General features: G+C 55.0%; 1 protein-coding gene across 2 annotated transcripts; it reads right to left on the reverse strand.

The window, feature by feature from the left end:
- Positions 1-52: 52 nt before the first annotated feature.
- On the reverse strand, positions 53-19,993 carry TMEM151B (transmembrane protein 151B). Of its 2 annotated transcripts, XM_051615834.1 has the most exons (4): positions 19,884-19,993; positions 10,884-12,868; positions 10,393-10,797; positions 53-5,449 (listed from the first exon to the last, which is right to left on the reverse strand). In XM_051615834.1, exons 1-2 carry the CDS (start codon positions 19,974-19,976, stop codon positions 11,432-11,434), a joined length of 1,530 nt encoding a protein of 509 aa, XP_051471794.1. In that variant the 5' UTR covers positions 19,977-19,993; the 3' UTR covers positions 53-5,449; positions 10,393-10,797; positions 10,884-11,431. The 2 variants fall into 2 exon arrangements, with proteins under 2 accessions (XP_051471794.1, XP_051471795.1); XM_051615835.1 differs by having other exon boundaries at positions 10,679-12,868.
- Between the last annotated feature and the right edge of the window lie 562 nt (positions 19,994-20,555).

The following is a 20,555-nucleotide window of genomic DNA, read 5'->3' on the forward strand; positions in this document are numbered from 1 at the left end:
CCCTCAGCCCTGCCCGGCACCAGCACTCACAGACCCACCGCTGGCAGCCACCTCAGTGAATCATCTGAAACTTTTATTACACCGATTTGGTTTACAATCTTTGTACTTTGATATTTCCAACAAAAAAGGCAACATTGTGATATACTGTTTGTACATATATAGAGAGACAGACAGAGCTAGATCATATTGACAGAGTTGGAAAGTAAAAACTGTTTCCCAGTGCTCACAAAATAATTTGTTTGCCACGTACCCGCTTCTGCCTTGCTCTGCTGGATGGATCCAGATGCCCACGCCGGCACCACGCACAGATCCCCATCCCACAGGACCTCTGCCTGCACCGTGTCACCCCCATATAGAGCAGAAAGGATGGAGGTTGAGGCTGTCTCCGCTGGCAGGGGTGCCAGCAGGGCTCAGCCCCAAGCACTCGCAGGGCTGTGTAGCTCCCTTCCCAACCATTTGTGGATGCTCCAGGGGCTACATCTGCAAGAAAACCTAACCAGCAGCAGGAGCTGTGAAACCTCCCCACTGGGGCATCTCCCACTACTTGTTTCCCATCCTCGAGACCGAGGTATTGAACAGATTTATTTATTTTTATTTGCATTTACAAAATATTTCCACTGAATGACACACCTGAATGAGATGAGAACTCGTGTTCAGAAACAGCAGGAAAGACCCAGATCAGCTTCAGGCTGATGAAGGAAGAGCTCCAGCAGCGAGGGTGGGGTGGGAGCTTAATGGTGTGGCCTGGTCCTCGGCAAGCCTGTTTGTAGCTCCAAGTATAGGGCTGCATCTGGTCAGCCAGTTGTGCAATGAAAGCTCGTGCTGGGAGGGCAGTGATGAGATCCCTCAGACATGCTAGCAGACACATGGGGAGGAACTGGCCACCAGAGCCAGTAAGGAACAGGGATGAAAAGAAAAGGGCTTGGGAAAACATATCAACCCCAGAACAACTGCTGACTTGCTTTTCAGGATACTTAGAGCTACTCTTCCTGCAAATAGCTGAGGCTATTGACACTACCTGAGCACCCTCTAAACCTGCTCCTGGGCTGCCACATGCAGGAACACCTGGACAGGTAGCTGCTGCCTGGAGAACCCTTTGCCTTCCCTCCCATCAATCTCTTGGCCAAACAGCAAAGCCCAAAGCAAGCAGCCTGGACCCCTCATCCACACCCAAGACCAACAGTACACTATCTGCCAGATTGCAAGAGTTTAAACCATATCAAATGTCATGCACGTTGGTAAAAATGAAAGCCCTGACAGCAACAACAGGTTGTCTGAGTGCAAACACTCCCAGGGTTGGTGGATCGCTTGTCACCTTGGGGTCTGGTTACCATGGTGTGGCACTGCCTTGCAGAGCAGTCACTAGCAGGTCAGTCTGTGCTGGGAAGGGCATGTGCCAGTGCAGGACCAGCACAGACCCTTCAGCTCTCCACAAGATCCATCCCCAAGGAGTACTGCGGGACTTTGAGGAGAGGAATCAGCTGTGGGCCTCCATCTGAAGGAAGGAACAACCTCCAGCAACTTGCCTGGGAGCTCATGTCCCCTCCTGCCGCCGTCCGCTGGAGCAGCGTGAGCAGCACTGGGTGGCACTCAGCAGCAGAGGGACTCCAGCCATGCTGGGAGCATCTCCCCACCCGTGGGTCTGCACCAGAGTGATGGGGGGGGATACATGGGGGTGGTCGGATAGTAAAGGAGGGGGATTGACACAAGGGCTTCCATTTCAACTACGCCAGCGGGCATCCCGTCGTGCCGGAGCAGGGGCTCCCAGCTGGCTGCTTCCCGCAGCAGATGGCAAGTCCTGCTTCTGCTCTGGGCATGGCGCGTGTGGCAGCCGGGGCCGGTGGCCGGCTTCCCAAGCCTGGCAACTTCTGCTCACAGCAACCCAGGCATCGGTTTGCAAGGTGTCATGCTGGCATATGTCGTAAACAGGACGGCAGGTTGATTTTGAGCACCGACGGGGTGCGGAGGAGCAGGCTGCCACAGGGATTGGGCAGAGGCTGGGCATGGGAATGGCTGCTGCATTCAGCCTCCCTTTGGGTCGATGGGACTGGGTTGGTCTACGCTGAGCTTGTTTCTGCCTGTCAGGTACCTGCTGGCCCTCTGCACAGCCAACTGAGGTGTTGGTGGCTAGGGTTCCATGGTGACAGGGGAATGGAGGAGCCTGTGCTCTGCCCCTGGGAGAGCACAGTAGAGCTGTGCCTCCATACAGGGTGAGGGCTTGGGCTGGGGCAGCCTCAGAGCATTTCCAGGTCATCTCTTATAGAGACTAACTATGAAACCGAATTGGGGAATAAACCAAGCATTACTGGCTGGAAACACACACTGTGCAGGTCACAGCCCTGTACCCCTGACAACTGAGAGAAGCTCTCCTGATTGCTGGGGACTCACTGCTTTATCCCATCAGCACCTACAGCACCAGTGCCCTGAGTGAAGCAGCCTCCCTCCAAACTCCCTCATCAGCTAGCCCTCTCAGGGACAGCTAGGCTAGACCCTCTCCTGCTTCCTCCTTCAATCACAGTGAAAGGGGATGAAGCCAGAGGTCATGCAGCTAGGAATCTGGGGAGCAGTGCAGAGCCAAGCCTTGCATCGGCATCCCTAGGCAGAGGGGACGGCTCAGAAATGAAGCAGTTCCTCCTCCCTACAGGCTGTGCCTGAAATAGCCGAGCCTGTCAGATCCCCATCCCTGGCCGTGATGGATTAGCCTCTCCAAGGCACAAGGCAATTTATTCATTAGTGACATTTACACCTTGTGGCTGCATTAGCCACTGCGGTTTGGTGACACGTGCTCAAGCTGTCAGTGCTGGGCTTGGAGGCAACATTGCTTCTCTGATGATCCAGCGAAGCTTGGCACCTCAGCTTGGAAACACCTCCTGCCTGTCTCCTCAGCCAGAGCAAGCACAGCCTGCTTTGAAAGCCCACTTTGTTCCTAGGCTTCTCCATCAAATGCCACATTCCCTACGTTTCCCTCCCATCCTCACAGCACCACTGCTCCAGCCCAGCAGCCTCCTGCCCTGTCTTGCCTGTGTCTCCTGCAAAAATGACCACACTTGCAAAGCCTTTTACAGCTGTTCTCCTACAGCCCCTCCTCTCTACGTGTCTTGCTGAGCATTTACACACTATTCTGCCCTCCTCAGCTAGCTCAACCCACAGCAAAGTTGCTCTCAGTCCCAGCAGAGAAGCACAGAGCTTATGTCTGGAGACTTGCCCAACAAACATGCTGCTTTCACCACCTCTCCTGGTCCTGTACCACCACAAGAGCCAACCTGCCTCTCCTCCCCAGGGACAGCACTGAAGATCAGGACCACCAAAATGTCAAGGGCCTGTTTTCTAACTTTAATCGGTCAAACTTACTCTGTCTACCAAGGCTCAGAGAAGTCCTGTAAAATTCTCTGGGAAAGCAGAAAGTGTTGCAGAAGTGAGGCCAGGCTGTGCTGTCTCTCCACCAAGCAAGCACAAGGCAAGCCAGGGCGGAGAGCACCGCTGGAAGGCAGCGCACAGGCAAACCAGCAGGTTACGGTGAGGTCTGGCCACCAGAATGCCTGAGGTCATCACATGTTTGCTGGCACTTCACAGCCAGCCCTCAGCACCTAGCAGGGAGAGGACTGAAATTATGTGAATGCCCAGCCTCAGAGGACTTCAGAGGAAGGGGGGTGATTCAGCCAGCTCAGAGGAATGACAGTTTGCACATCGTGTTTGGGGAGGGTGAGAAGAGCTGGAGAGTGCTGGCGAGGGAGCAGATCCAGCAGCTCTCCTGTTTTAGGCAGCCAGCAAGGGATTAGCTTGTTCTCATACACAGCTTGCTCCATGCTTTTATCCCTGCTCCCTGCCACTCGCTGCAGCAGATGTGATACTTCACACCATCTCCTCACCAAAACCAGGTCAGGAGTTGCCTCTCATGAGGAACAAGCAATGCTCTGTCACCTTGCAAAGCCCTCGCCGCGAGGACAGACGGGCAGCACCAGACCAAAGCCACAAACACACCAAGCCCCTGCAGGGGAGCGGGTCCCGGCTGTGCACACCAGCACGCAGAAGCACGCCCTGTCACGCGTGCACGCTTGGGTGGATGGCCAGGTCACATCTCCAGGGGCAGAGGAAGACTTTGAAGTTCAGCCTCCATTCCTGATCAGTCTATGCCACTGCGAAGCCACAGAGCCTCCCAAATCTTCCTTGAGCACAGCACTGTGCATTTAAACTGTGCTTAAACCCACCTCCTGGTCAAAAACTAAATTCTTTTAAGCAAGGAACAGCAACCTGAAACACTCCTCATAACTGTCAAGTGCTTTTAGTCTTGTTTCAGTTTGAAAAGGCTGTTGGCATTTCCAAAGTGAAATCCTGTTATTCTGGGGTCTAGTTGTCACTGCTTCATTCCCAACTGGCTGAGCAGTGCTGTGCACGCTGCTTCATCAGAGGCTCCATTACTTTCCTTCCTCTCTGCCCAGCCCCTGGGGAGGGGCTCTCCCAGGAGGGCAGGTGCAGCACACACAGAGCCCACCAGCCTCTGGCTGGGCAGAGCAGGAGGCCCTGTCTGCTTTCAGCTGCTCCTCCCTCTGCATCTGCTTCTGGAGACACGTCTAGACTCGGGCATGGGTTTCTCCGAACCTTTTCTCCCTGACTGGTTCATGGGCTGCCATCCAAAGTCGGAATTCATGGCACGGCAGCTGACGGTGCTGCTAATGGACATTGGGACTGATACAAAATACTAAGTCATCTCACCACATTCTAGCTAGGCTTTTTCTTTCACTAATGTGAGTAGCTAAGATTGCAGAAGCAGCTTGTGCTGATGGAGAGTGAAAGAACCTCGTGTGTCTGGGTGTGAAGTTACTTTGCTCTACGAAGTCCGCTAAATTATAATCACAGTAGGTGAATCATCCATTCCCGCAGTTCGAAGGACTAGGGAGGGTTCAGGATGGGTACCAATTTCTCATAAGCTTCATTTCCCCAAATGAATTTTACAAAAAACAAATGAACAAACAAAAATCCCCAGCAAAAAGAGTCTTCCTTAGGAGGAGGGGAGGAATAAAACCCACTTAGCTTTCCAGCAGCCGCTGTGCTTATTCTCAGTGCTGGATGGCCACGCCACACATTGTACTGGGCTCCTGAAAACTCGGCAGCTTCTGGAAGTGTTGCATAGGTGGATGATGTACCTGTTGGTAGAGCCTGGTTATGAGCTGCAGGAAGAGGAGCTTGCTGAACTCCACAGATAAATTGTCCCTCCCCCAAGATAGACAGACGAGGTGAGGAGGGGAGAAGGAAGGGGAGGCCATCAGACCATGGTTCTTGCAGGTTCAGTTCTGTCCTTGGGACCTCTTTTACCTCGTGTGTGGAAAGGATACAGTCCTGTGGGAGAAGGCTCCTCTCCCAGTGCAGTGGAGGTCAATCTGCTTGTTGGCTTCCTTTTGAAGTTGATGAGATCACATCCATGGGCATAACATTTCCCTTGGCAGGGCAGCTGTGATGGAGGCAGTAGAGCAGAACAATTCAACCCACTGCTTGCAAAGACAGTAGTTATTCAACATTCATTAGTGTTGGCCAAGTCTCAACATGAACTCTATGCATCAAAGCAAGATTAATTTGTCTGGACTCAAGGGCAGACCACTCTGAGGAGCTGCTAAGCCAAGCTCACATTGGTACAGTACCACTGGCTTCAATAAAATTATACTAGGAATTAACATAGCCCCTTAACTTCTACCTGAAATGTGACTAAGCCCTTTTCCCCTTTTTCAAGGATGTCCACAGGGAAAAGAGCCTGAGGAAGGCTCAGGCCCAAGTCCCCACTGGACTCCCAGGTTCTATGAACCAGCCTTTGGTGCCCAAGAATGCCTGATTCAGTGGAGACTCTAGGCCCACATGCACTGCAGGAAGCAGCATTACCAAACAGAACTAACACTTAAACCATACCCCATTTCTGAGATTATATGGTTCCAGATCATATTCACACAGACCTTATTCTAATCACTGATTATGAATGAAACATGACTATCACAACTTGAGACTTAGAGCTCTTTGGTAATACAATTTCTTTGTGGTGGTGTAGTATTTCAGACCCATGCGCTACAGCTACTGCAGCATAGTAGGAGCACATTGCAGCAAAGCTGTACCCTACTAAAAGCAAGGCAGCACCCTGGTGATACTAAACAGCAGTACTGAAGCCATGGCTGGAAAGGCTGGAGGGAGAGCTTAAAATATGTTCTTCTTCCCGCAGGCTAATCAGCCCGCAATGATTTACTGGCATCAGATGCTACCTAACTTTCTTAAACTTCCACTTAATAAACCTCCTCCTGCAGTCTCCTCTCTATGGGTATCCATCAGTTACTAAACAGCTCTGCAGCCTCTGGAGCATGAGCGGAGAGACAACGAAGAGGGCAGGGATAGGCTGGGTCTTTAACGTGCATTTTAAGGGGAGCTGAAAGGGAAGGGGGTGTGCTTGTTTGAAATAATAAAAACAGCAGCTTCCTCAGTGCTAATCCTGAGTGTTTGCATGATGGCAGACTTGGCACTGGCCATAAGATGAGATTCCCTCTCCCTGTCCTAACAAATGCTCCTACAGTTGTTCAAACTGAAAGTCCTCTCTGAAATCTTCCTCCTCAGTGTGGTCTGTATGACATGCAGCGGGCTCAAGATGTACCACCAGGCTGGTCGGTGTCACCACTTGGTTCTGCATAAACAAAGAGCTGGGCACTACCTGGGAAGCTTTCAGGGTGTGCTGAAAGCTGGATAAATGGGTGGTGGCATGTCTTGAAGAACAGCTAAACCAGATATTCTCACAGGTTCATTCTCTCTGTCTGTTCAGGAAAGCTGGAGAGCTTTTAAATAGCCAGCACGTATGCTGGCAGTAATGGGAAACACCAAATAGCCCAAGCTCATTGTCCAGCCTTGCGGCAGTGAGGAATAGCTCTCTTCTAGGGATGCATTAATGCCATGAAGTGCTAGGAAGAGGAACTGGCAGCATTCCCGCTTCACTCATCCTGGTGTGAGAGTAAAGCCCACTGACAAGTGCAACGCTGAGCCAGCCTCTTGGCCCATGGAAAGCTGCCATGGGTGAATGACGTATGGAAAAAAACAAAGCTGCTGGACTGCAGAGATCCTCCAGTTATTGCCCACTCGTACTGAGAAGCACCCGGCTTTCACCTTCCCAAAGGGTGATGATGCAGGCTGTCCTGCTTTTTTCCTTGTGTAAGGGGCCAGCAGTTCTGTGTACTTCACTTGAAGAGAACTTCTGCACCAGAACTGAGGACACAGCCAGCCTGGCAGACCAAGGCAATGCTTGCACCTTTGGCCTTCTCCTCTCGCCCAGGCCAGGCTCAGAGCAGGAAGGGTAGACTGGCTACACGGGGAAAACGTCTGCACCATCACACAAGCCAGGGTTTGCCCAGTAAGATCCTGGGATAGAGAAGACACTGGTGAAGGGAGGGCTGCAGAGACCAGATAACGCCTGGTTGTGTTGGGAGGCCATGGGGAAAATGAGCAGAGCCAATTGAACTAACCAGTCAATGGAGAAGAAGTAATGGGATTAAGATAGAGCAGGGAGAATTCAGCTTAGAGACAAGGGAGCAGGCTATCATGAGAGGAGCAGACTCGGCCATCGCCTGAGCTGCCAAAGGAATCGTCGTCACGGACACAGACACGGCAGAGAGCAGACACCAGTCTGCAGGAAGAGCAGGCGCCTGCCTGCTGCTCAGCCTGGAGCTGCAGTGGGTGGATGTCTGTGAGCTGTGGAGATGGGACCATTCCACAATGGAGGGGCTGTGTGCCAGAGCAGGGCCAGACTGCCTTTGGGTGTATGTGCTGAGAATCTGAGCCTCAAGGAGATTTAAATCAGCTGCCCTTTCCCCAGAGTATGAGGGCCCTTCACCAACACTTAGGAGGAAACCTATACACACCCGCCCTTCTGCTGGCTGCGTCCCAATGCTGGGGGTGGGAAGAGAGAGCCCAGTTGTCTGCCATGAACTTCCCTGCCTGGCTAGATATGCTGCCCTGCCATTGCAGGCAGGGAGAAGGAGAGGGAGCACAACCCCAGTTTCCATCTGTCCTCTTCAGCTTCATCACTTCTCTGCCAAGCTACCAGGCAGCTCCTGTCCCTTCTTCCCAGTCTGGTTCCTCACCCATGCCCAAGCATGTCATCTGCCTTTCCTGAGCATAAGACAGGGCAGGAAGGTCTCCAGCCTGGCAAGAATGGAGTAGGCTGGACTGGGAGGGCAACTTCACCAGGTGCTGTGGGGAGAAGGGCCAAAAATATGAGGAAGGGATGTCCAAGAAATCCTGGCATGCAGCGGACATCACTGCTAAGAGAGGTCCCACTTCTCCTCAAGATGCTGTGAGTCTGGCATGGCCAAAGACTGTGGCTCTGGGCTTATGTCTGGGACCTGGCTGTGGCTGGCACTATGTGCATGGGGAAGGTTTTCAGCAGCAAGAAGACTCTGCATGGATCCTGCAGGCCAGAGAAGCAGCCATGCCTCAAAGATATGTACCCACCTGGCTAGACCACCTCCAGAATAAGATTTCGTGGCTGAAAATGGGGCCAGAGGAACAAATTGAGGCAATCTCATGAAGAGGCCTAAAAGAGTCAAAAAAAAGGTGCCTGAGAGGGGAACTCTGCTGCAGGTGATAAAGGACAGGGGCACAGAGGCCCTAATAATCTCTCCCTACTCTGAGGACTGTCTTTGCCCCAGGGATCTAAAAGGCCTGCCAAACCTTTGGTAAATCCATCTGTCCAAGACACCTTGGAGGGTGGAGATAGAAAGACTAGGCACCGCAGTCTAATTTAAGCAGTGTGTAAGAGATTTCAAAGAGAACATGTTGGGAAGGACAAGCGGACCACGTTCCTCACTAATGAGCCCATTGCAGCTCCACTGACTGAACGTCTCCTGATTCACCAGGACATACAAGCACAGATCATTATCTTCCCAGAATCACAAGGACCCTCAGCACTGGTCTCGGCTTACATTAGGCCCTTGGAGAGAGAAGCAAGCCAAATGTCACCACTAAGCAAGAAAATACCAGGGCAGACAAGAGGACTGTCACTGCTTTCACCCAGTCTGAATTCATGCCAATAATGTTGAGAACTAAATGCGAAGGAGGATGTGCCCACACTGGTGACCTTGTGCTTCCCTGTTCTCAAAGGGACCCTCTTATGTAAGGCAACATCTAGGTCTCATAGTGATAGTAAGGGCAGATTGTAAGACAGAATCATAATGGAGCACAATTTTAAGGGCCTTTCTGTTCAAACCACCATTGTTTGCAGTCTAGCACTCAGGAATCAGGAGGACAAGGGCAAGTGACACTGACCAGGACACACAAAGCATGAAGAGAAGAGGAACAGATCACTCTGGGGGCAAATCCAAGTGGAGCCTTAAAATTCCCACAGGTGCTAGCTGATTCAGGCTTGCCAGCAAGAGATGACATCAAATATGGTGGAGGGTTACTTCTACAGCCTTCCCAAGACATGGGCAGAAGAAGTACAGCAGCATGACAAGAGAAAGAGAGCCTTCATTAATAAGTTAGCAGGAGGAAGACCAGCTGAACTAAATAAAATGCCTTACTGTTTGCTGTTACATCTTGCCCTTCTGCGATGGATGCAGAGGCAGACACCAAGTTCAAATGCTCAGGTGCTAACAGACTTACTCTTGTCACCCAAGGCCTGCTGCTCTCAGCCACTGTTTGCCCCAGTGGATAAGAAGCAGGCTGAGGCCGAGGAGCACTGCTGCCTGGAGAAATCACTGGCAGATTAAGCATGCACTCCCCCAAAGAGCTGATTGAAAAGAAGACAGCTTTTCTGAGAACTGGGACACGAGAGATCTGGGGATGTGCTGACAGAGAAGGAAAAGCTGGGTGCCTGCAAGCTGCAGTCACTGATGCAACTTCAGTGACATGAAGGCTCCTCGCCCATCACTGAGATCCCTTCCAGCAGGATAGAAGGGGCAGCACACAGTTCTGAGCAGGCCAGCATGCCCTAAGAAGAGCAAAGCAGAGGAACCCAGGGGCTAATGGGCTGCACAGAAGCCACCTCACTTCTCACACCTCTCTGCAAAAACCGGTATAGTGCAAACTGCTTGCTTTTAAGCAGGTTCCTCTCCAATGTATCCCCAAGCTCTATTCTACAGTGCATCCTTCACAGCAGATGTCTCTCTGCCTCCGAGCTGCAGGTTGTGCAGCCCCCCAGAAGGCGAATCCCTTTGCTCCTCATTTCCCCAGCCCAGGTTCCCGACCCTTCGGCATGCCCATGCGTTTCTCCCTCCCAGCCCCTCAGAGCTCTCTGCCAAAACCAGGCTGCCAGGAGCCTGCAGCCCAGACTCTGCAGCCAGAACCCAGCCTGATCTCATGCAAAATTCACTCTTGCAGACATGCACCAGATTGCTGGTCTATTATCAATAGGTGACTTGCAGCTGAACCTACCAGAGCCTTCCTTGATGCTCGTCTGAACCATGATTAGGACACACTTCAAAGCCAGGAAGGGACCCCAGCCACTTGAATCGCTGCCTGTTACCACAGTGCTTGTCCCAGTGCCATTCTCTCCCCCTTCCCCATCTCACTGGGGGCCTCCCACGTTCTCTTCCCAGCTGAGCCCTCCTCCAGCAAGCAGATCAGTAGTGCCGCAGATCTCTGCTCCATCTGGGGTTGCACATTCATCCCTTTCCAGGTGCTGCCTGCTTGTTGTAATCCCAGACTGAAAGCCCTTTACCTAGGGGATGCTGACTCTCAGAGCTGGCATGCCGAGGCTTCCTAAGGAGCGGAGCCTGGGATCCTCTGGAGGCGGTGCCATTCCCAGCAGTGAGAACAGAGTAACAGTCGAAGCATGGTCTAAAAAAAAAAACAAGTGGGGAGGGTGGGGAACGGTCGGAAGCGGAAGAGCTGGATTTGTGGCTTTCAGAAGCCTTTGCTCTAACCTGCCTCTCAGCTCCACGTGCCTGGATGCCCCAGACCTTTAGGCACAGGCAGTTAGATGCTGCTCCCAAAGGGCCTGTTCATCTCCACCCTGGCAAGGGTCTTGCTCCAGCGTGGGCAGCGGGGTAGGCAGAGGTGCAGCAGGGTGCCTTCTGGTGGCTGCTGGTTCTTCAGAGCACAAGCCAGCCCAGAGCCAGGGCTGGGAGACAAAGTACCCCCCTCCCTGCATCAGGCCTGTCTTTTTATTCCCCCCTTTGGATATCGATGCCATGAATGAAGGTTTTAGGGTTGGTTTGGTTGGGTTTGGGTTTTTTTGCATGTAGTGGTCAGTCTAGAGTTCTGTGCCACGTCAGGGGGAGCTTCAGCACTCACCCCTCCAAGAGGTCAGAGCCACAGAGGAGGGAGCTTTCGCTGGCTGCTGGAGCAAGATCCCGTGTCCGCTCCATCCTGATGTCCGCCTGGGCCACCTCCCTCCCCTGCGCTCCTCTCCCCAAATCCTGCACTGGCTCAGGCCAGGCAATGGACAACAAGATCTCGCCCCCCTCTGCTTTCACAGTGAGGTCTCCACGCAGGACCCGTTGCGGTGGAGGTGACGGTGGTCGTGGTTCAAGCAGCCTTCATTGCGATGCACGATGAGGACGGGGAAATAGAGGGCATCCTGGTAAGGAGGGGGGTCTTCCTCCTCCACAGTCACCTGGCTGGAGAGGCGGGTCTGCTCGGTGGGACAGCTCTGCTCATTCAGGCTCCCGCTCCGGCTCTGCCAGAGGCAGCTGCGCCGTGAGCCGTACAGGCGGCCCAGGGAGAAGCGGCTGCTGCTGAAGGGGATCCTGGGGCTGCCGTTGCAGATGCTCAGGGCGCTGCGGGAGAAGATGGAGGAGCTGCTTATAGTCCTGTGGCACCGCTCACAGTTCTGCCGGTAGCCCCCGTACCGGCAAGCGGAGTAGCTGGTGCAGCCCGAGAGCCCCACCAAGTCCATCAGGACCGCTTCTGAGTAGCTGGGCACCAGCTGCTGGTTGGATCGGATGTGCCACTCCAGCTCAGTGCTGTCCACCGTGTTGACACGGGGCATCCTCCGGCAGAAGGAGCGTTCCTCGGCCGGCGTCACCGCCACATAGTCGAACCCAAAGAGCTTCTCCACGTGGTAATGGACGTAGGAGGTGCGGTACTCATTTAGCACCCGCAGGGGCCAGGATAGGGTCAGCAGAGCCGCCACCCAGAAGACATAGTGGGACACGTACCAAGGCAGGTTGTCTGGGTCGGAAAAGGCCACCATGTATTCCTTGAAGTCCACGTTTTTGAGGTGCATCCCCTCCCTGGCCTCCATGTAGTCATCTAGGCCCTCGTTCTCTGTGAAGAAACGGGCCCGTTGCGTCAGGTAGGAGTTCTCCGACTCCACGTTGGCAAAGCTGAAACACTTGGTGAAGCGGAGTCGTGTGGCTGGGTAGCTTTCCAAGTCAATGAGGTCCTTGGAGATGTCCTTAACTCCACAGTTGGAATAATCAAACTCAGCTTCTGCCACGTGGGTGTTGACCCGCTCGTGATACACTTGGGTGGTGGTGTAGGCGTCCCCGTTGCGGTAGCGGGTAACCTGCCGGGTCCTGCGGACATAGTGGTAGCTGATGGCCTTCCACCAGATGCAGGGGGTCGCCTGCTGCATCCTCTGCACACGCTCGTGCACGCTCTCCACGTCCACTTTGTACTGCAGCTCGTTGCGGGTGTAGCAGTGCCAGCACTCCACCAGGTACACCACGTAGAGCATCACCAGGAAGGCCAAGGGGATGTAGACATAGCCGTTGGAACAGGGGCTGTCATGGTACATCATGGACTTGCCCTTGTAAGCGCTGTCAAAGGTCAGCCGGGTGACCTTGGTGACATGGCACCAGGTCATAGCTCCCATGCAGCCGTACATGAGGAGGGACAGCAGCAGGCATTTCCAGTGGGACTCTCGGCACAGGGACTTGCTGAGAGACTGCTTCACCGGCCGCTGCTGCTCCGGGGGACCGGGAGACGGGGAGAGAAAACAAGAGAGGAGTCAGTAGGCTGCTGCAGCAGGGGGAAGGAGAGCAGGGTGCCGAGGTGGCACCTGTAGCTCTGTGAACAGGGACAAAACAGCAGATGCCGTAGGGCTCCTGCCTCAGCAGGCAGGCCAAAGGCCGGGATCTCTCCCAGGATGACAGTCCTGCAGAGTGGACAGCTGTTACCCCTCCTTCCCTTTGCTGTGCTCTGCCCCTCCTTGGGAGATGGCCAGAGCCCAGCTGGAGGTGGAGAGCAGCAGACAGCAACTGGGCTGGCCTGCACCACAAGCATCCCCCTTCTTCAGTGGGGCATAACCCACCCCTGCCATGTCCCAGGGAGGAGTATTGAAGCACAGCAAGATGAAGACTGGGGGACCTCCCCCACATCCCTCTGCTTCTGCACCCATCCCACCAGCACAGGCAACCCAGCTAATGGGTTGTCCCACCTGAACACCTCACCACAGCTCATCCCACTGCATCTCTCACCACTTGCACTTGAGTGTCTCCCTCTTTCCCAGTAACGACAAACAGCAACATTCAGATTTCTCCTACCAGGGCAGCAGAAGCAGCCTGGGGTGCCTGTATGGTGGAGAAAGAGAGCTTCTGCAGCTGGAAAGGCCTCTGTTTGGTAATGGCTCTTCCCACCACAACACTTGGCAGCCCAGGGCTGAAGTGCTTCTCAAGTGCTTTATAAACCACACAAATGAGAAAGTACTTTTCCACAACTGAAATGCAGCCTTCTTTGGTGGGAGGGAAAGCAAATATGGAATAATGTCCTAAAACATGCTCAGGCTGGAAGAGAGGAGCATTCCACTGCTCTGCAGCAGAGGGGAAGGTGAGCAGCAGGTCATGTCTGCCAGCAAATGTCCCTGATTGCACTGGGATTTGGGTGTGACAGTCCACACTTCTGGAAGAACTGCTCTCAGCTCTTTCGTGGTGGGGAAAGGGCAGGACTTCAGCAATAGGACTTCCAAAAGATACTGCACTGGTGCCTTCACCATAGGAACTATGCAAAGTTTCCCAAAGACTTGGGAAAATCCCCCACTTAAAGAAACCTCTGTCACTCTCTGCAACACGCTGAAGTCTCAAGTATTGATCCACCTCAGTCAGTGAGACCTGGCAGTACCACACTCATTGGAGAACATGCAAAGTGGGTATTTCCTTTCTTACACAAAAGACTTCATCCAGCACAAATGCCATCCAATCTCCAAAGGTGCAACCTAACAGACAGAAGCAAGAACTCCAGCATTGTGCAGATGCCACTAAACTCACTAAGAGGCTTCCAGCTTTGCTCTCCCTCCCCAGCTGCATGCAGCATGGCTCCTGAGCTCACTTCTGCCATGTAGGGGCTAACACCAGCTGTAATGACACCATCCAGGGCAGTGAAGCCCAAGCTTGCCCCATCCCTCCTCCATTCCTGAGCACCCTGGGCTGCAGAGGTCTTTTATCCAGGGATTCCAAAGAGCTGAATGGGCTTATGCTGCTAGAAAACAAGGGAGTCACTTTCACTCTTGCATTAAAAAGGGAAGCTAAAGCAAGAACCTGAGGTCACTATGTCTCTGGCAGGTTTGGGACAAGTGTGGGCCTCTTCTTTCCCCTAAGAAATCCTCCCTGAAGAGCCCACCAGCCATGGCTTGGTCCCCTAGAATCCCATATGCTAATCTTTCCTCCCTACATCTTGCCAAAGCCTGGGCACACCCCATGCCAGTGGGACTTCTGCCACTGCAATTAGCAGGGCTGGATCTGGCCCAAATCTCCAACAGAGGTTTCTCCCCTGAAGGCAGGGAGCTTCCCTTCCTGCCTGCCCAGCAGCCATCCTGCCGTGAGCAGAACAAGTGGCACATCCAGAAGCATGGTGAGGGGAATGATGGCACATCCCACTGGGAGGCCAGGCATCAGTAGCACTGACCCTCTCTTTGGGGCGACCAGCTGAGAGCCAGAGCTGGCAACAGGGACACAGAGCCCAGGGAAGGCAGGCGGGGCAGTGTGGGTCTGCAGGCAGCAGAGACAGGCATGGGCTGGCTCTACTCAACAGCTCCAGCATGGACATGTGTACACCCGTCTTCCCAGTGTGACCCTCCACTGCAGCAGCCTCACAGTCACAGGGCAAGAAGGGAATCCCGGGCAAGAGAAAAGGGAGTGAGGAGAGGAAGTGGGAGCACCAGCAGGCAGAGCCGTGTGAGTCAGGTCCACGTTGGGATTACAGGAGCCTGCCCAGATCCTTCTGCCTTTGCTCAGCTGCAGCATGGCTCTCCCACGCTGGACTGCTGTGCCATTACCAAGGAGGATGAAGGTTTCCTCTCCCACAGCTGCCTTCTCCCTTGCAAATCCTGCCTGGCAGCAGCAGCCCTGGCTGTGAGGGTCTAAGGGGACTGCTCATCACAGGAGAAGCATGGGGGGCTGAGCAGGAGATGCAAGGCACATGCTAAGCCTGGGGAATCTGTGGGGTGAGAGGGCTTGCACAGAAACATGGCTTGTTTGGAGGTGGGGGGAGTCTGCAAATGGAGCACAAGGAATAAAGCAAAGCATTCAGCTCACTATTTGACAAGTTGGGGAAGGGGCACCAGTGGGCAGGTCCTCAGCAAATTCCACCTCCCAGTTGCTCCCCAGCCCCTGACATCCCCCACTGCCTGCACCATCCTGTTCAGGAGAAGGGGAATGCTGGTTGTTGCCCTGCGGAGATGCAGGCAAACCCCACTGCGGTTACCCACCCGGGGCAGGGCAGCTGGGAGTGTGATGCAGCCCAGGCTTGGTTCCAGGAACTGTGTTAGCAGGGCTCAAGTCCACGCATTAGTCTCCTCCTAGGACTACGCAGCATTTAGATACTGCAGCGGTTTTACAGGGTCACACTAACCCCTGCTGTAAACTGTTTACAAGCCAGTTTTGTCCTGGGCTTCTAAGGTAAAACACATACCCATCGGCCAAGCTGGTGGGGTTTCTGAAAGCTGATCAAGTGCCAGTGACAGGGGATACAACCACAGCAGAGATGGAGGAGGAGCCAGCTGCAGAGTCGAATCCCAGTAGGAACTGCAGTATCCCTGCTCCTCTCCTGGGCTGCAAAGGGCTCAGAGGAGCAAACAACTGGCCCCGTGGCTTCCCCCTGCAGAAGCAGCTGAACAAGGCTGCCTCCTCTTGCCTTGGAAAAGTCCAGCACGGCAAACATGCAGATGAGAAAGCTGGGGAAAGGGAAACCCTTTCTGTCCCAGAACAGTGTCAGTGGGAGGAGAGCAGGCTCTGATATAAATACCGTCGTCATCTGCCTGCTGCAGTCTGATGGAAAGAGGCAAAAGGCTTGCCCTATTTCACTGCAAACAGGGTTCCCCTCCACTACCAGGAGCCTCCCCCATTTCTTGGGCTGGAGCACTGGAGAGCAATGAGCAAACCTGCTATTGCTGATGCACCTGAACATCTCCGAAGTGCCAGAGGGCAGAACTGGTCCAGTCATGGCTCGGCCAACCCCTTTGTGGGACCCCAGTCAAAACCCTTCTCTGTGCTTCAGTTCACCATCTAGAACACCTCCTGGGACAGCCCCCTGGGTGCCCAGGTGCTAAAAGTAACACACATTGGGAAGGGCATGGGGTAGAGTGTTGCTACAGCCTCCCCTTCCTCATACATAGCATTTGCCTCTGACATTGCCCCTTAGGTGAAAGGAGATGGAATCCCACGCTTGCAGCTGCTCCTCTGGGATGGATGGGAGGGGATGGGGGGAATGACTTACGAGCAGCCATGAAGCAAATGGAGATGCCCACAAGGCACCGGGCAAAGGCAGATGAAGAGAGAGGCCCCATCACTGCTTGTACCAAACTCCTTTTGAGATCTAGGGAATCCTCATCTCAAAAAAGCCTGGAGGGGATAAACCTGCCCAGAGCCCAGGTGGCCAAGGACATGGGCCAAACTACCTTCATCTCCCCTACAATACAACTTTAAGCACTAAACAACTCCAGAAATTCTTCAAGCTTTACAAAGCTGCTCTCTGAAACATCCTGGCCCTGGCCAATCTCCCATTCCTCCATTTAATCAGTGTTCCCATGTCCTCACCTCCCACACCTCTCTGCTTCTCCCTGCAGAGATTAGCCTGAAATCTCCAGTTCATCTCCAGAAAACTAAGTAAGTGAGCTAAGCCCTCAGTTTACAAGATGCCTGGAGGTTCACAGGGTTAGGTGTACTGGAAAGCCAGAAAAATGAATCGAAAGCCCCAGAGCAGCAGCCTGAAGGCCCAGGTAGCTCCTGAGTGCCAGGCTGTGGCAGCAGCTTGCAGCGGACTCCAGTGGGACTCCTTAGCACCAGTTTCCATGGCTCTGCTCTGCCCATGTGCTTACATCATGAAACAATTTAATAAGCCCTGTCCCCTTTGACCTCAGATCCCCAAAACAATGCAGGTAGGGAGGAGGCAGTCATTTCTAGGAACTGCCACTACATTCCGAGGCCCCAGGCAGACATCAGCAACTCCTGGTCAGGATCCCCACATCACACCCCACATGCCTACTGCCCGGATTCAGGAACTACCTGCCTAGAAGAAAGAGCTGGCTCAGCCCCAGGCTGGCAGCACTGCCAACTGCAGAGGAATGGGGAAGGCTGAGCATCTAGGAGCCAGGCAACCCTGCCAGCAGTCAGCTCCTGCAATGGTACCAAGGTCTCCATTTTGCATAGCAACTAGGAGGAAGACTGGTTCTCTTCATCAGATACCACCTGAGCAGAAGGACATTTTTTTGCTTGTTTGCAGGCTTCAGAACTTGTCCCCTGGTATTTCATACCCTCCAAGGTGGAAATGCATTGCTGAGTGAGGTTCAGCTTCCCACCATTACGTGTAGGTGTATCCGTGTCATACCAAGAGGGAACAGAGGCTCAGCCAGGCTGCTACAGCCAGCTTTGGCCAGTAGCTCTTGCTACTTGCCTTGCTGGGACAAGAGCAGCACCTTGAATACGCCAAGGTACAGTACCCAAGACATGTCAAGGAGAGGCACTTTCTAACAGGGCAGAGCTTACTTCCCATTTTCTGGTCCCCAAACATCTCCTCTGGCTCCCTGGCCAATGGATCCTTACAGGCGGGATTCAGCCACCATCCCCAGATGCTCAGCAATGCTGGCAGCAGCAGTTGGTCCTGATGGAAATGAGGCCATCACACTGCCAGTACAGCCTTACACAGGCGCTACGGAGGAGCAGGGCCACCCTTCTCTCACAGCTTTCTGAGGACAGGAAGATTGCCCTAAGTCAACCCGTGAATCCCAGCTCCCCACTAAGGTCTCTCCTCATGGCATCAGATGAGATACCAGCAAGCATGGCACTGTCATGAGAGGCTGCAGCTTCCCTCTCCTCCACCAGCTGCTTCATGCAAGTCTGTGATAGCTTCTGGCCACACGAAGCATGCCCTTAGCCTAAACAGTGCAGGTCACAGAGTTGCAGCCTTTCTGCCTTTTCCCACGGGGTAAGATTATACTGACATCCTAGCTGGCAGCCTCCACGGAGCAATCAAAGCCCAGACGATCTTCTCATAATCCCCGTGAGGCAGGGGACACTGTAGTGGAGGGAAACTCATCCGAGCGCTGCCCTTGCTATGCTGCATGCATCCAAACCAGCTCTCACTCTGCCATCTCTCAAATGCCACTATGCTTTCTTGAACATGGCACTGCCAGGGCACTTGGGGCAAGAGACCACGACCCAGCCTGGCACAAGCATGTCCTCACACTAAAAAGGTGCCTCAGTTTGGCTCCACTGGTCAGGATCGTTTGGAGAGCCTGGGCTCATGGCACCAGCTGTTGCTGAAAGGAATCAGGAACAGAGGAACAGCCACAAAGCAGAGTATTCAGTATTTGTACAGCTTCCCAGTCCTTGAACTTCAGCTTTCCTCTTCCACAATTATTTATACCTAAATATAAATCTGTATATATAGAATAACCATGCACAGGCATGCACGTTGCTCCTAAGCCAAGGAGGCAGAGAACACCAGGATTATGCAGCACTTGCTAACCGCAGCTTCTCAACAGCAGAGGACGAGCGATGCGCCAGCTTCTGAGCAGCCCTCCAGCTGCCCTCTGAGCTGTGGTCTCACCGGTGAGGACAATCCACCCCGGCAGGATCACACTGCCCTTCCTGCGCTGCCCAGCCGTCCTCTCTGGGCCACCAGCCCCACAGCATAAGGTGGGTCTTGCGACTCAGTGCGATTGCTTGCTTTCCTCTTGGGAAGCCCAAGGTGCAAGCAGGATCTAATGGGGGCAGACAAAGGGGCACGCACACCTGCCTCCCCCTGCTGCTCCCAGGGCACAGAGCACCCTGCTCCTGACCCTTTTTGGTGTCTGCTGCCTGGACGCTAGAGAAGTCATCAGCCGGGGGGGACTGCAGCATACCTGGAGGCAAGGCTGTGCTGGTACCTGGCCTGCCCTAGCCCGCACCTTCTGCTCTTCCCAGCCTTCCTCCAGCTGAGAGCATCTCGAGCGACAACCCCAGGATTCAGCACATCCCCAAGTCTTCTGGCCGGCTGCCTGCTGAGTCTCCCCTCGCAGTGACCCCAGCAGCCGTGCTACTTCCTGGCAACCCCCTGCCCAAGCCAGAGCGCAGGATAAGGGGTCTCCATATCAATTTCTTCCAGCTACAACGACTTCTCCCCATCGCAGCAAGCCCAAGCAGCGACCCGCAATTCTCTTCCGTGATTTTCACCCTTCCTCCTACCCCCCCAGCCCCTCCCGGCTCTGCCCCCATCTCCGGGCACCGCTGGCTGCTGCTCCCCTTCCAGCCCCGAGGCACCGCGGCCAGCTCGAGGTGTCAAGCGGGTGACGGAGACCGGCAGGTTTCCTCGCCGCCCCCCCACCCCTCCCCCCATCCCGGGGCTGGAGAAGGGGAGAGGGGCTCCCGGGGAGGGGGTCTGTACCTGTGGGGGCAAAGCCCGTCCCGGCTGGCGGCGGGCAAAGCGGACGGGGAGGAAGGGAGTGGAAGGAGGGTGGTGGGGGGCAGCCCCGGGCGGGGGGGGAGGGGGGCGGCCGCTCTCCTCACCTCTTCTCGGGCCCCCTCCGCCTCCTCCTCCGGAGGCACCGGCGTGCTGCTGCCTCCCTCGCCGGCGGCGGCCGCCGAGGCGGGGGGGGACATGGCGGCGGCGCCCCGCTGGCGGTGCCTGCGGGCTGGGCAGCCGCATTATCCCGCCCGCCGCCGGGCGCTGCCCCGCCGGTGGCCGGGCGGGCGGCGGGGCGGCGGCATGGCCCCCAGCCGCGGCAGGGCGGCAGCGATCGCCGCCCGCCGGCCCCCGGCCCAGCCGCAGAGCAGCCCCGCTCCCGCGCCCGGCGCGGCGGAGGGGCGGGCAGAGCCGCGGTGGGAGGGCCGCGGCGGGGGCGGGGGGGACGGGATGGGGACAGGATGGGATGGGGAGGGGAGGGGATGGGGAGGGGATGCGATGGGGAGGGGATGCGATGGGATGGAGTGGGATGGAATGGGGGCGCGGCGGGATCCGCGTACCGCCCCGAGAGGGGCGTCGGGTGACCTTGAAGCGCCGGCGGCAGGCGGGGAGGCAGGCGGGGAGCCCGCTGCGGCCGCCTCTCGGGACCCCCACCGGGATTGGAGCTGCCGTCTGGGCGCTGCCGGGCAGGGGTCCCGCTCCCAGCCGCACTGAGTGAGGTCAGGCTGGCCAGTGCGGCCGGGCAGGCTTTGGTCCCGGCTGGGCTGTCTGGTGCG

This window comes from Apus apus, chromosome 3, assembly GCF_020740795.1.
Source record: "Apus apus isolate bApuApu2 chromosome 3, bApuApu2.pri.cur, whole genome shotgun sequence".
Classification (NCBI taxonomy): domain Eukaryota; kingdom Metazoa; phylum Chordata; class Aves; order Apodiformes; family Apodidae; genus Apus; species Apus apus.

Bases quoted from the DNA above. Each gene is read 5' to 3' on its own strand.
- TMEM151B (XM_051615834.1), bottom strand. From the start codon at position 19,976: ATGTCCCCCCCCGCCTCGGCGGCCGCCGCCGGCGAGGGAGGCAGCAGC. The intron at 12,869-19,883 runs GTGAGGAGAGCG...CCCCCGGAGCAG, and splicing joins CGGAGGGGGCCCGAGAAGAG to CAGCGGCCGGTGAAGCAGTC.